Source organism: Neovison vison, chromosome 12 (assembly GCF_020171115.1).
Source record: "Neovison vison isolate M4711 chromosome 12, ASM_NN_V1, whole genome shotgun sequence".
Lineage (NCBI taxonomy): Eukaryota > Metazoa > Chordata > Mammalia > Carnivora > Mustelidae > Neogale > Neogale vison.
The window spans coordinates 39573808-39589689 of NC_058102.1; the positions used below are offsets into that span (position 1 = coordinate 39573808).

Sequence of the window (15882 nt, forward strand, 5' to 3'; positions counted from 1 at the left end):
TGTCAGTTAAGGTTTACTACACAGAGATTCTGGATCTTTTCTAAATTTCAATGGACAGGTCCACATTACTTTCAGTACATTCTATATTTACTAAGGCAACTATATTTCTATTATTTATAGTCTACCACTGACGCACCCCTCACCCAGCTTTTCTTTTTAACTTCTGTGTGTACAAAGAGCTCGAAAAAGAAAAAAAAAGGTTTAAGTGGATTTGAAATTCTGTCAGGACAGCAGTTTCATTCAAAGTGTTTGGTGAGGAAAGCTTTAAATGGGCCAATAGCATCTTAATTTTTATTTCAAACTTCTCTAAATTCACTTAAAAGGCAGGCTGGGGAGGCATGTGGGATCTGAAGATACCAAGTTTAAATCCTTTATAATAGTTTTCTCCTCCATGAAAATCAGAACAAAAAAATAAAGTCAAGTGTTAAAAATATAATAGTACATCATATATTTTCCTGCTGGTTTCTGCTTCTAAATTCTTTGTCCGATTTAATAGAAACTGGCATAAACCTGTCCATCATGCCATAAAAGATCTGCGGAGTCATTCAGAGTAAAGGAGAAAGCCATGGTCTCCCAGCTTCTCTTTCTCGGCTGTTTTCTTTATAGATTTGCATTTGCAATCAGGCTTCCTCTTGTGAAAATGCAACCTGTATTTTGACATGCAAATGCTATGTGGCAAGGGGTAGACATTCAAAGCTATTTTAAAATATATTTGTATATTTGTAAAGAATTTCAGCAAGGTAATTCCTGAGCTATTTTTAATGTGTGGCCAAAATATCCACTCCCCTTCTTTGTCCTTAGGTGTATTTACTTAATGTCTTTGAAATGCTAATGGAATATAGCTAAATGAGGTTGAGAAACTTAACTGAGATCTTAATTCACTTGGTGGCTTTATGTGCTCACCGTTACTCTGTGTTACCAGTGTTTTGGAAATTTATAAAATCCCTCAACACTAGTTCAGTTGAAAGACATGAACTTCTTGGGGGAATTTTCTGCATAATAGGCTTCCAAGAGGGAAACACAATTCAAGGACACATTTAAACAACTTTCCTGAAATATCAGTAGCATATTCTTTTAATGTTTCCACATCAAAAATAGGCTGTTGATAGAATCATTTTGCAGACCTGTTCTTTACAAATCCGTATTACACACAATGTCCCAATTTATAACAAATAGTTTATAATATTCCCCTTACTCTCAAGTATAAATAATACAACAGGTCTATGTATATAATTTTTACAAATCAAGAAAATGTGGTAAGTATAATAAAAAGGGAAAATAAGAAAACAGTGTATAATGAAATAATTTACATTTCAGTATAAAAATCTTCAGGTGTAACGACACTAGTCTTCTAGTTTGATTATTTGAAATAATCAAATGCTTGCAATGCAAGAAGGGATTTTGGAGTTAGAGAAGTAAGACAATCAAGATTTTAAAAAATTAGGAGAAAATAAAGTCAGAGTTTGGGTGAACATTACAATAAAAGCTAGAATGTTCAGGTTATATTAGAACCATGCAGAAATACAGTATAGCCACATTTTTTGTCAAATAGTTCTAGGCTTAGACAATTATAAACAGAGTTTTCTTCTAAATGCATGTCTTACGGAAATTTTGAAAATCGTGTGGAATGTGGGAATATTTTTCATTGTGTGAAACCGTCTCACACATTACAAGATTTGTAGGCTCCTAAGCCCATGATCTTTAAATGCCAGTTGCCATTCCTCTTACCCATTTTTAAGCACACTAAAAATTGCCCAATGAATATCAGAATATCTAGCCAGAGACAATGCCAACTCTACTAAAAACCAAACAGACTTCACACTAAATGATTAAGTTTTTACTAATGGTAGCTCTTAAATATTTCTCTGTCTGTATTTATATATACACGCAGGTATTTTCTATGTTTTGAACCAGAATTAGACTTAAAAAGATGATGAAATAAATTAAGATTTAATGAAAAATGTTTGACTATAAGCACAAATTACTACATTGTGCTGTGATGAATTGCAACCCTTTTATCTCTAAGTGTCCTTGTCCTAAATCAATTCCTTTAGCGTTGCATTGATGAAGTCACTCAGTATTATAAAGGACTTACTTTGCTCTGAAAATAACACTCATCAGTATTGTAATTTTTTTTTTTCTTAGAGCTATTTCAATTGACTAGAAGCTAACAATGAATAATAACACTTAATATTTTGGCCACTGTTTTTCTGAAGCCTGAGGAAGAACTGAGTCAACAGATGATCACAGAAGCTGAGTCATACACAGAGTTCATTGATAGAATGAAACAAAATCTAAGGTTAGTCCTTACCTAGTAGTGAGTTACTAACTTGGCACTGAGTGCAAGAAAAGAAATGCAGAAGCATGAAGTGAACAAGTATCTACTTTAAATCCAATGAGAAACTCTGAATTAGTATTAAATTTGTGTTCCAAGTATTCAGTCTTTTAAAACCTATGAAGAGGCAAACACCTCATATAGGCACATGAGACCCTAATAGTTTTAGTCTTAGTGGTGATAAGGAATGGTGGAGTTGATTTGCAGCCTTAGTGATAGTCTGTTCGTGCAAATTTATAAATTTCGAGATTTTTCCTGATACTCCCGTACCTACAGCTTGCTCCATGTGTAGCTGCTTTGAACAAATTACTTACCTGACTGAGCCTGAGCTTTCTCATGTGTAAAATGAGGGTCGCGAAGCTGGCTATCACTACAGTAATTACTGTTATTCACATGTCACGGATTCCTGTCTGTTCCTAAGGATTCTCTTCATTTGATCTTGAAATGGTCTTCTGGCATTAACGTTACATTCATGACATTAACAGAAAGCAGTGACAGGACCCGCAACAATGACCTTCTGTCCATTTGGCAGTCAGATGAGGGAAGATGAGTAATTGGACTGCATTTTGCATCACCGATAGGCTTATGCCTATTTAACTACCTATCTATCACTACTGGGGGTTGAGTTTCACTGGTGTTGCTGGGAAGGCTGACATGGCTTTCCCTATTAGTTTTCCAAGTCACGGCTTTCAGTGTTCCCCCTCAGCCAGGGGTTTTGGTTGCTGCCCATGGGAGAGAATCTTGGGAGGTGGTGGGTAAGGAAGACACTTTGAACTCACCACAGCACCTCGATTTGCTTTATTGATATTAGAAATAGAGGCTTCTATAATTTTCATTCAAACAAAGGGATCCTTGGCTAAAATGTTGTGAAAACCAAGACTGCCTAGATCAGTTTCTCCAAGCATGGCACAAAGAGCATTGGGTATAATGTTTGGTATAATAGTGTTTGCAACGGGAAACTATCTATACAGTTTCTGGCATGGGTCAGGCACTTTCAAAGTATGGTAAATATAAGTATGTGGAAGGAATGGTTCCTGTCTCTGAGGAATTTACATTTTCATGAGGAGTAGAGGCCCCAGACAAAACTGAATAACCAAGATAAAGATTTTCATGAAGGGCTTTAGAAGGTTGGAGGAAGACTCAAGTAATTCTGCTTTGGGAAATGAGGAAACTTCCATTCCAAGTGATAACATCTGATAAAAAATGTGTCTGTGTTAAGGGCGGAAGGGAGTCCGGGAAGAGAGAAGAGCATTAGAGAAAACACTGGAATGTGAATGCTGGCTGGGTTGGAGAGGTTTTTCATGAGCACAATTAACAGGACTGTAATGAATTGCAGGTATAGGAGTGAAGGTGAACTGGATCAGGGAGGCAAGAATGATGGATAGAGTTCTTACTTGAAAGACTAGGTGAATGAGATCACCCAGAGAGAACATGTTGGAAAAACAAACAAACTAACAAAAAATGGAACAGGGTTAAAAATGTAATCCTGGGGCGCCTGGATGGCTCAGTTGGTTAAGCGACTGCCTTCAGCTCAGGTCATGATCCTGGAGTCCCAGGATCAAGTCCCGCATCAGGCTCCCAGCTCCATGGGGAGTCTGCATCTCCCTCTGACCTTCTCCTTGCTCATGTTGTCTCTCTCTCAAACAAATAAATAAAATCTTAAAAAAAAAAAATGTAATCCTGGATCCTCTTCCATGTGAGAGGAGAAAAGACAATGAAAGAGGAGGACCAGCCAGTGAAAGAGTGTAGGGATGGACGGAGAAGGAAGAGGAGAAAAAGCAGAGTCCTGGAAATCAAGAGTTTCAGATGATGGTGGCTAATAGCGATAATAATACAGAAATATTTGACTGAGTGAAGGTGGATCATAACCTTTATAACATCAAGAAGTAGCTGGTGATTCCAGTGAAAACAACTTCAATGGCACATGCAGAATGGAAATAAGAATGGAAGGAGTTGAGTTGTTCATGGGAGTTAAAGAAAGAGATATCTGGGTCAAGGTTATGTTTTTCAATAAATTTTGGTGTACATATGAAGGAAGAAGATATAATGGTAGCTTGACAGAGGGGTAAAGTAAGCAGAAGAAAAGTTTAGTGCAGGAAAGAAGAAAATGGAACATTTCCTGAGCACTTAACTGTGTGTTGAATTTTTGCTAGGCACTTTCAGATACGAGAACCATGAGCATATGTGTGGGCCAAAAGGAATGAAGGAGCAAGAGAGTGAAATTATAGAAGTTATTTAAAAAAGAAAAAGGAAAATTGGAGGTGATAATAGGGAAAGGAAACACCATGAGGGAATTCACCTTTGCTAGATCAGACATCATTGGAGTGGGTTTAGAGACTGCAATGTGCATATAGTAGGCTGCAAAGTTTTTGGTATTTTCATAATTCGGGTTTCTGTCTGACCTGAGTAGATGGCTTTTCTAAAATGGAAATAGATTTGTTAAAGTGACAGCTCGAGTTTAATACTAACTAACATTTATAGAATGCTTACTCTGTGCCAGATACTCTATGAAGCCCTTTAAATGCCCTGCTCCCTTTACCCAACAACCCTGTGGTGGAGATACCATCTTTGTCCTTACTTTATACAGGAAGAAACTCATACACAGAAAGATGAACAGAGCTGGTACACGGTGGAGCTTAGATTTGAACCCATGTAGTCTGTGTCCAGAGCTTGCATTTTTAATCCCTCTGTTAAACTATCTAATGGCATTTCTGCACGAATTATACAACTACCCTTCGTCCACTCTTACTCCGGACTAAGAGACAGGTTCTGGCTCTTTGATTTTCTGCTGTGCTCAAGGAAAGGGACACTCTACTTGAAGAAGCTCATGAATATCAAAACCTTAATCACAGCTCTTTGGATGACATGAGTTCACGCTTTACAAACCAACCATGGCCCTAGTCATATTAAAATCAAAGTTGCAAAATAAAGAAACATCCTGAAAAACCTTGTCTGCTTCATTTAGATAACGGTGTGCAGAATGAATTGAAAGATAAAAATGCTCAGCATTTACCATTTCCTTTTCTTCCCTCTTTTTAAGCCCCATGGTGTTACGGATGATATCATCAGGCAATTTGGTTTGAATATGTTCCTTGCTGGACCGTGTAGATTACCCAACTAATGACATGCCTACTCCTTGCCATTGTGACACCTCTCTTCTCACAAGTGGGAATTTCAAGTGACAGACTAAAGCTGTTTGCTATCAATTTTGCAAAAAAAAAAAAACACCACATCTGCCAGATAGCCGAGATTTAGTTCAGAGACTGAAATCAATTAATATTCTAATTTGTTACCTGTCATTAGCGTCACACTGTATTATGCCAAGTCAAAAGTGATAACCTTTATATAACATAGGCTCCTAAAGGAATTTGATTTGCGGGATGTGTTTTATTTATGCTTAGTGTTGCTCCTGGCGCATAAATCCCATTAGAAATTTCAATTACACAGACAGTAAAAATTGTGGTGGATTAAAACAAAAGGGTAAAATATGCCCTTACACATTTTTAATGAAACTATACAGCTGTGTTTATGGTAAGTTTTTCTAACTCTAATTTAGTGTACTGTTTTAAGATTTGGTTAGTGGGCTTGTTTCTTTCTATTAAGTCAAGGAGAGATTAAGAAATATGGTATTTTTGTAGGTGTTGCCCAGATCCTCTGACATTCTATTACTTTAGGTTGCTGATTAAAAGCAAACCTCCATGGAGGAACAGACGAGATACCTGGTCTCAGGACCACTGCAGAAGAATGGGACAAGAGAGTGGAACAGTGGCTTGGGAGGAAATGAAATTAGCCAAGGAAAGAAAGAAACTAAGGGAGCATTTCCTAATTTTTGTTTTCCAGCTGACTGTTTTCTTGCTGCTAAACTGGAGGGAAATATAATGCACATGATGGCTGTCTCTAAGTGGGAAAGGGTAAAACATGGAGGTATCACTGCAAGGATGGAAACAATTTGCTTTTTTCAGTGTGAATGACTCAGTCAAGCTCTGAAATGATTCTTAATGTTAAAAATTAAAGATTCTTAATAGGCTCTAATTTTTCAGCATCTTCAGGCCTCAAAGTTGAAGAGGGTGGTTCAGGATGTAAGTTAAATAGACATTCAGTCATGCATTTATGCAGGAAGTAGACATGGAGGCCTCATATGTACCAGGCACTGCCTGGGATTTAGCTGTGCAAAGAAGAGACCCAACTCCTTGCTCTCCAGAGAGCTTACATTATTTCGGAGGGATCCAGAGCAATTTAAAAACAAATAATAAGGAGCACCATCTGCAGCACGATGCAAAATAATACGGTGAGAAATAGAGCAAGGGTGAGGACAGGAACTTCCTGCAAAGATGGGGTGGGATGAATGAGTTATCATTTTAAGCAGCACGGTTGGGGAAGTCCTTAACTAAGAGGATGACATTTGCACAAAGCCGAAAAGAGAAGAGAGAATGAGTTATGTGGATGTATGCAGAACGTTCAGTCCCGTAGTTAGTACCAGTGCCATGCCTCTCATGGGGTTTATTCTAGAGAAGGTAGTATTGCAGATCAAGCAGAATATGCATTTTATTTGATGTTCTTTCTTTCTCTGCTAGCTCATTTCTCATAAAGCAATCATGCTGATAAAATATTCAAGTGAGAGTTCACCCACTCCCCCCCGCCCCGCATATGAATTTTGGTTTGTGCCTTGTCATTACAACCTCCAAGTTTCATCAGTAGCACCGGGATCCTCCATCAACCTTGTAGCAGAGCAGGAAAAAGAACTTGGATTTCCCATCCTAGGGCTCCATCTATTGGTCCATCTCTACCTCCTCTAGATTATGGATCTTCCTGCGAGAAGGATAATTACTGGCCACTATACTGAGAGTGTCTCTCAGATGAACTTGAATTTGTTAAAAGTAGACCGATCAACAAATCGTTAGTCACTAACAGACACGAAATTGATTCTGTGTATTTTTTTTTCTCTTGCTTTCTCAATGTCCTTACAGAATAATTTTCTTATAAATTGATAAATCTCTCATCTGGATTACTGCAACATTCTGCTTTATCTTCTGCCCTTGACTTTCTGGAGCTCGTTTTCAACACAGTTGCTAGAGTGATCTTTAAAAAAAACCTGAGTCAGATCATGGGACACCCCTGCTCAAAACTCTACAAAGTCGTTTTATTTCACTCATAGTAAAATCCAAGTTCTTAGACTAATGCACATGGCCTCACATGATGGGGCCTATGTTACAAGTCCAAATTCACCTTCTGCCACCCCTCACCTCATTCATTCTACTAAAGTTCCCTGGGCTCCTTGCTGTTCCAAGCAGATTTTTGCCTAAGGGGCTTTGTCTGGAATTCCCAGAATTAAAATTAAAACTAAAATTTAAAACTAAAATATTGGAATTTAAAACTTCCTCCTCCATTCCCTTCATTCCTTACAAAAGAAACCAGCCCTGATCATCCTAAAAAATAATGTTTTTCCCTCTATGCCCTTCTATATTCAACTTACTCCTCTTTAGTTTCTTTCTTTAAAAACTATCTTTATTTAACTTCAATTAAATAACATATAGTAGATTATTAGTTTCAGAGGTAGAGGTCTGTGATTCATCAGATTTCTATAAGACTTGATGCTCATTACATCGTGTGCCCTCCTTAATGTCCATCATGCATTGATCCACCCCCCCCCCCCCCCCGCTCCTCCAGCAACCCTCAGTTTGTTTGCTATGATTCGGAGTCTCTTACGGTTTGTCTCCCTCTCTGATTTCATTGTCTTTAGTTTCTCTTATATCATCTCTTACTGCATGACTTACTGTATATATTTGCATCTTTATTGCTTTGTTACTTTTTTCACTAGAATATAAGCCTCGTGAGGCCCAAAATGTACTTTTCCTGCATCTGAAAAACTCTCTAGTTTATCAGAAGTGTTCAAATCTGAATAAACAGACCAACCTATGGTTTCAGATTTAAACGTTGCTGGTAGAACTAGAGCTGCCCTCATACACATGTACTTAGGTAGAGGTGGTTGTTTTCCCGAGGACAAAGAAAAACTGTGCAGAAACTTTGAAATATTAATAAGTGAAAGGAAACCAAGCTTGCAATATCAGGAAAGTACATTTTAGCTATTGCTTAGGAATAATCTATACAGTGGAATAATTTCATAAATATAAATTTAAAACATACGACACAATGCATTAACATGAATATTCTAGAGAAAAACAGACATTAAAAAAAATACCTACCTGCATTAAACACAAGATACAATTTTTTTTTAAATAAACAGGGCTTTGAGATATAAAGTATACTTAAAGATTTAAAAAATTCTATTTCTAATATTCCATCTTCTTATTGGAATGTTACCATGCCAAGAATTTAAAAAAATGTACGTTTATAGTATGTCAAGAGAAATTCTGCCTTTTCCCCCGCAGTGGGTAAGGCCATTTTCAAGCATTTCTTTTGACCCTACCAACCGACCATATGTAGTCGTACTCACGTGGAATTTTATGCAGCTCATTCATAAACTTCTCCTTCAGCTTGGAAAAGGCATCTTCCTTTCCTTCCCCAGGACTGGCTGGCTCTGTGGCGTTATGGGGGAGAACGGTTGCAACAGTAGTGACTGGCGGGGCGGCCAGTGCCTCATGATGACTCTCGCTCACCATTTTAGGTGCAGGTGAATCTAACAGGGGAGGGAAGCAAAATAAATAAATAAATAAAAGAACAATTCAGAATGGCTTAACTGATCTCACATCAAAGGTACACCAGAGATGAGACACATCAGGGGGTGCACCTGTTCCCTGGGTAACTAGTCCAGCATTAGCATATTACTTTATGTTGGTTCATAAAGTATTTATGGAACCACCATGGAGAGTCTTTTCCAGAAGGTAAGACCAGGCGTACATCCTGAAAACCCTCTCCTAACAATAACGTGGGAGCTTTCAAATCTATTAGCTGTTTATACCGTCGAGTATTTACTGTGCAGATGTGATTTCTAATCCATATGTTACAGGACTGTGGATGATGAAGCAGTTGCTGAGAACATACATGCTCTGTGCTCTCAACGTTTGTGTCTTATAAGAGGAAAGAAAGATAAAATATTTATATTGAAAATGTTGATGAATGATAGCATGCATCAAAATATTAGTGAATTTTAAGATGGTTGTAAGTCACGCTGTTATGACATTGATACTATAAGATGTCATGAATGTCAAAGAGGAGTTAGTTCTTGAATCTCATTTATTGATGGTGCATTTCCTTTGCTGTGTTTTTTTTGTTTTTTTGTTTTTTTTAATCTTTTTGACATTTACTGTGGACAATACTGTGACCAGTAGTTCCCTTGTCTTGCTGGAAAAATGTTGGGAGCCACTGTAAATGTGGCAAGATTGACTATATACATCAAGCAACTGATGATGAAACCTGCCTGCCTGTCAAATCATTTCAGTTTATTCTATTTGATTATATTATTGAATTATTCTGATTTTAAGTGTTTACCTCCAAAGTGTTTAAAAACAAAAACCCATTTAATCCTTGAGATAGCCAATGAAAAAAAATCTAAGCCCTTGAATGCAGAAGACCTCAGTTCGAGTCCTCTTCATAGCTAAATGGATTCTGACAAGGCATCTGACCTCTTCATTTATCTGCCTTCCAAAATATGTAGAAGCAACCTGCCCTGCCTAGATTTTTCTCAGTATGTGAAGTGTTCTATAAATGTAAAGAAGGTAATCTGAAGAGGTAGGCTTGAAGTCCTATTCTCCAACCTAAACATACTCTGGACTTTCCTAATTTTTTTAAAATTTTTTATTTTTTATAAACATATAATATATTTTTATCCCCAGGGGTATAGGTCTGTGAATTGGCCAGGTTTACACACTTCACAGCACTCACCAAAGCACATACCCTCCCCAAAGTCCATAACCCCACCCCCCTTCTCCCAACCTGGACTTTCCTAATTAATTTTACTGTATGACTTAAGATTTCAGGCAGTGCTCATAAGAAAGGGAACAGGATTTGGGGCAGAAATAGATAAATACAAACATGTCTGGGCAAAAGAAACTTCACAGTCTCAGCAGGAAAGTTGATGGACCTATGATTTGCAAAGAAATGGAGATAACCAGCAAACAGACAAAGGATTTTTATAAAATTAAAATTTTTTTGTGAGTTAATTATGCATACTTAAAATATTTAGTGGAAGTACACTTGAAAGCAGAATAATCTCAGATGTGTGGAATTATTATTATTAGAATTTGAATCAAAATCCAGAGATTTCTGGATCTCTTGAAAGGAGATGAGGGCTGAAGCTAATAATACACACATATAATCAATTTTCATTTTATAATATAGTCTCTTTTTAAAGCTTTTAATTTGCTGCTAGTAGCTACTAATAGAACCTGAAAGGGGAAAATCAGACAGATGTGGGCTTAAATCTTCTTTGTTCTTTAGTTTCTTCATTTGTAAGGTGAGAGTGGTCATACCAAAGACATGATGTTTTTGAGCATGTAATGAGATAATCTATGCAATGAATTTAGCTTTCTATGTGTCGATCAATTGACTCAGTCCTCCCGCCTCTCCTCCTTAGGAATACTTGGCAACCCAGAATTTTCCAGGTTGTGGAAAATTGTATTTCTCCAACTCAAGGTCACTTTCTAAAAGATTTTCATGATTTTTTAGATTCTATTTAGCTTAGGATCTGTTTGCCTGCAGAAAACTGGAGTTCTGTTCGCATAACTTAGGAGAAGCTTCGATACTGATCATACCGTAACTTCTATATTTCATGCGCGTCAACAGGACTAAAATTATATACACATACATACACAAACACATCCATATGTATGAAGTATTAGTATGTATGTATTCAAAAACTGAATTTGGTCCTTGGCTATGAGAATCACTAGATATGATATGCCTTATTACTTATCTCCACAGGTTGGTTGAGGATATTTGAGGGATCATGGTTTACTGTAGGATTTAAAAGAAAGTATTGCATTAAATACAAATACCTATATACAACAGTAACATCATTAAATTAAAACTATGCTGTCTAATTATGTTTCCACTCAATTTTGGTCCTGTTCTGGAAGTGGGACCCTGTTGCTGGTTATCTGGACCTATCAACTGCTACCTCAAAATGGCTACACAATTGTTTCTAGCCTTTGTGCCCCGGGATGGTTGGGCACTTTGCCACTCAGGTTGTTAAATATTTTCATGTTCCCTCAGCTTATAATGGAATAGAAAAAATTTCAACATACAAATTGAATGATCTGAAAGGCTATTTAGAAGCCTCAACATCTGGAAGATGGACTTGAAGTTTACTCAGTACATTTTTTAAAAGAGGCAACAAATGTTTCTGTAATTTCCAAAAACAATCCTCTGTAGTCGAAGGTATGCTTTACAAGTGTTTTATCAAAACAAAGCTATAAACTTTGGCTCTTACTGGTCCATGATAGTATTATCTGTATCATTTCTGATATTTTTAAATCAAGGAAAGATTCTAGAGACAGTGCTCCTTTTAGTTAATGTATACCACTGTGAAATTAAAGTCTTTCATAAAAGACAAAAATATAATGAGCAATTAAGGATCTAATATACTGAAAAAGAAAGACTAATAGTTTATTTAATATTATCTTCTTTGTCCTTTATATTTTGAGAGATGATGCTGTTTGTAAATAGCAAAACTAAGAACAGTGACATGGCCCTTGAATGTATATTTGTGGAAATAAGATGCTGATTTCTTATTTTCCATCATTTTGTAGATGGAAAAGCTATCTAATTATTTGGTTCTGCCTAATGTGATAACCTTATATTCTTTTATATAACATTGATTGCTTATTCAGAAAAAATTTATGGTCTACCCAAGTCTTGATAAAATAACAGCCAAACGTTATTGATGCCCACTAAGTGGTTTAGATGTATGAAAACCTAGAGTTCCCATGACACTCCCATGAAAGGTATAATTACCACCCATTTAATGGTGAGGAGACTAAGGTCTACAGAGGTTATGATTTGGTTCAGAGTCAGACAGTAATAATTAGTAGAGTTGGGATTTGAACATGGATGTCTTAGCTGCTGTAGTGTTAGGGACTCACACACTGTGAGACAAGTATCCAATAAAATTGTGATTTTCAAAGGAGTTTTTTACTATAACCCATAATAAGAACTACATTTTACATGGTTCGCCAGCATACAGGATATGTATCTGATATCTGATATCTGATATCTCATATCAACATCTCACCACCTAGATGTTCTAAATGGAACAAAAACTTGATAGAAAAAATGCTTGTCTTCATTATGTATGAAATATTCTGATATACTTAGCTTTTCTCACTAAAAATTCTAGTTGTACCCCCAAATTGTATACACTTTTTTCACCATCCTCTAATGGTTGAGATCCACAGTTTGGAAAACCACCATAGAAAGGACTTGGGAAGATACAATAAAAATTAATGGGGCTAACGAAAACTAAAGATGCCACTTATTAACCCACTGTGTGCCAAAATACTGTCCTTGGCATAATACTCTCAGTTCTCATCACAACCTTGAAAGGCAACTTGGTCTTATTTTACAGGATAAACTGGGTTGCGGAGAGGTTAAATGATTTGTCCAACGAAGATTTAGCCTAATTCAAGGTTCTTTCTACCGGTCTTCTCTCATAATAATACTGGTCTATTATTAAACAGTTAAATCAGTATTGGAAAGATATGATTTTCTTTTGAATTGATTTACCAGTAAATGGAAAACACAAGTCTTCTTGCCAATGGGAAACAGATTGCTTAATTTTAGAGGGGTAGTCATTGAATTGGTTAAAGTGGAATTTGGCCTCTTGAGGTATGTCAAGAGAAATAATATTGAATAAAATTCCCCTGTAGGAGAAAGTTTAGCACGAATGAAATGAGCAAGCAATTCTCAAAGAAATATACATCTTCCTGACAGATAAAAAGTGTTTAATTTTACAATTTTACAAATAGCCAAAACCTGAAAGTTAAAATAACAATGAACTAATTAATATATATTCATTTGTAAATGCGACTAAAAGTAGATGTGAAGGGAAGAGTTCAGAAAAGCGAGCAGTTGGGTAAGACCGTAGAGTAGAAAATACTTCATGGTAGCCAAAGTAATAGGACATATAAAAAGCTATAGAAAAGCTCATTCTTTTTTCTAGGAATTAACAAGAAAGAATTAATCTGAAGTGTATAAACAGTTTACAGAAGTTTATTGTAATTTATTTGTCAGAAGAGCAGAAACTAACAGACATTTTAGATAATGGTAATCCATTAAATGAAGTTACTAAAATGATCTTAACAGTAAATATTTGCAAACCTAGAAATACATTAGAGTGTTAGATGAAAAAAACAAAGTATGAAACATTAAATAAAGTATGTCCAATTTTTCTAAATAAAAACTCCTGTATAAAAGAGGTTGGAAAGAAACATTTAAAATGTTAAACTTGTGGTAGAATATTCATTTTTTTTTCCTGTATGTTTACATATTTTAATTTATACAAAGAAAAAAACCTTTAGCACTGTTTGCTCTTAAGAAAAATGGTCTTGCAGAAAGAGTTTAATTTCCTAGTGCCAGATTTTCAAAAACATACTTTAAAATATAGTGTAAAAAGCTAAATTGTAGGAAGTAATGATTTAGTTACACATTTAGCAAATACAGTGTACAAAATGGCCACCGGTTAAAATACAGTGTAGAAAAAATATTAAGGTATCATAGAAGTTAATACTTTTGTGGTATAAAATGAGGAAAATCAGGATTTTTGGTTGCCATGACAACTTCCCTTTGTCCCTTATATTCTTCTAGTAGGACTTTAATTATGTCTGTTTCTAGGTCCATAAATTGATATAGATTTCTCAGATTATATAGTGAGCTAGTCTGTCATTCTGCATAAACGTAATGGTTTCAGGAGAAAGCAGCATTTTCATTTCTACTTAAGTACTGTATTTTATAATGACAGCATGCAAAATTGAAAAGCAAACAGGAGGGGGGCGCCTGGGTGGCTCGGTCAGTTAAGCATCTGACTCTTGATTCAGGTCATAATCTCAGGGTTGTGAGATCGAGCCCCACATTGGGCTCCATGCTGGGCATAGAGCCTGCTTGAGATTGTGTCTCCCTCTTCCCTGCTCACCTGCCCCCACCTCTCAGAAAAAAAGAAAAAAAAAAAAAAAAAGGAGTAAACCAGAGAAAAAGGTCAAAGGTCAAATAGACACTGAAAATATTACTTAAAAAAAGTATTCTAATGCAGAAATGCCCCAAACTGAAAGTAACTATTAAAGTAATTATATAAAGAGTCCAGCAGATATCATGGAATATGTTAGAACATATTTTTGAGATGGAGGGAGAATGTTAGTGATGTTATCCCATTAGAATTTGCCTTGACCTTCTGTAGGTGTAAGTAGAAACCATAAGAGGATGCCATGTGCATCTCTCCTTCCTTTCAAAAAGGGGGCCCATGGTTTCAGAGAGTGCTGCCTAAGGACACCTCAGAGCTGAGTGTTCTCGCCTAAATAATTGCCCTTGTCTGGGAGGGAACTGCCATGCCCAAGGTTAAACCCACTTCCCCATGGACAACCTACATCCAATGACTGCCTCACCAGGATAGCATTCCCCCAGTAAGCTACGTTGGACTCAGAGCAGCTTCCCAGGGAATCCAACCTGTGGCACCCACTCTGGAAGATTTTTGGGGGGGGAAAAAACCCCAAACCACTGTCATCATTTCATTTAAAATTTTCCCAGCCCAGGGATCTGTAGGCACGAAGTGAAGTCTAGCAGCATTATCAAAATCTTCCACAAATGTGCAGACGTTTGAATGTCAGGATTAAGGTATATATTGTCTCTAGTTTGAATAGATACTGTCTCTTGAAGGAAGAGGAAACCTGGTCCCTCTTACAGCAGTGACAGCTGACTCTGGCGATAGTCCTAGTAAGGGTGAGAGATGAAAGGTGGTTTTCCAGCCTTGAAGCAGCTGGAGCACAACAGGCCACCTACCTTCAGAAACCATAAAAAGTACATGCTCTTGGATCTTTTTCTTCTTTTTCTTCTGAAATAGATCTAGTTAGCTTCAGGTTTTACCCATTTAGTCCCAAAAGCCTCCTAAGAGGCACAGAGCGAATTTTGCTGAAGAGTGTGGTTCTCAGGCAGTATCTGTCGTAAACACTTTGCACCTTGACTGTAAGTGGGTCTGCTTAGCTGTACTTTGAGAATAGAAGCTGCATCCCGCCCCAACCCTAAAATACCACACTACAAACACCAGAAAGGTGTGTAGATGTTTATACCGAAGGTGTCTGTGGAAGAGCATGAGCAGGAAGGAAAGAGTGAACGTTCACCGGCTGCATTTCCTAGGAATCTACTTGTTCATTAACTCGCCCCTTTATTGAGGTCGAGGCGGGACTGACCTACAGAAAGAGCTGTACATATTTAATGTCTACGACCTAATGGGTTTGGAGTAAGTACACCCAAGAAAGCAACACCACAATCTCTAGTTCCTGGCTCTATACAAAGGGCTGTAGGTCTTTTCTCTGCCTCCTTGTAAACGGTCTCGGCCACCGACAGCCATCTTGGTTCTCCTTCTTTCTCTATTTTTTCTCTCT

The 15882-nt window shown here is 36.9% G+C and overlaps 1 protein-coding gene across 3 annotated transcripts in view; it reads right to left on the reverse strand.

Annotated features, from left to right (window-relative positions):
* SYT1 (synaptotagmin 1) overlaps positions 1-15882 on the reverse strand; it is a 543714-nt gene that overhangs the window by 196086 nt on the left and 331746 nt on the right. For all 3 annotated transcript variants that reach the window (XM_044229383.1, XM_044229381.1, XM_044229382.1), the window contains one exon: positions 8790-8972. In XM_044229383.1, the coding sequence (XP_044085318.1) occupies positions 8790-8955 (166 nt within the window). In that variant the 5' untranslated portion in view covers positions 8956-8972. The remainder of the gene's footprint in view (positions 1-8789; positions 8973-15882) is intronic.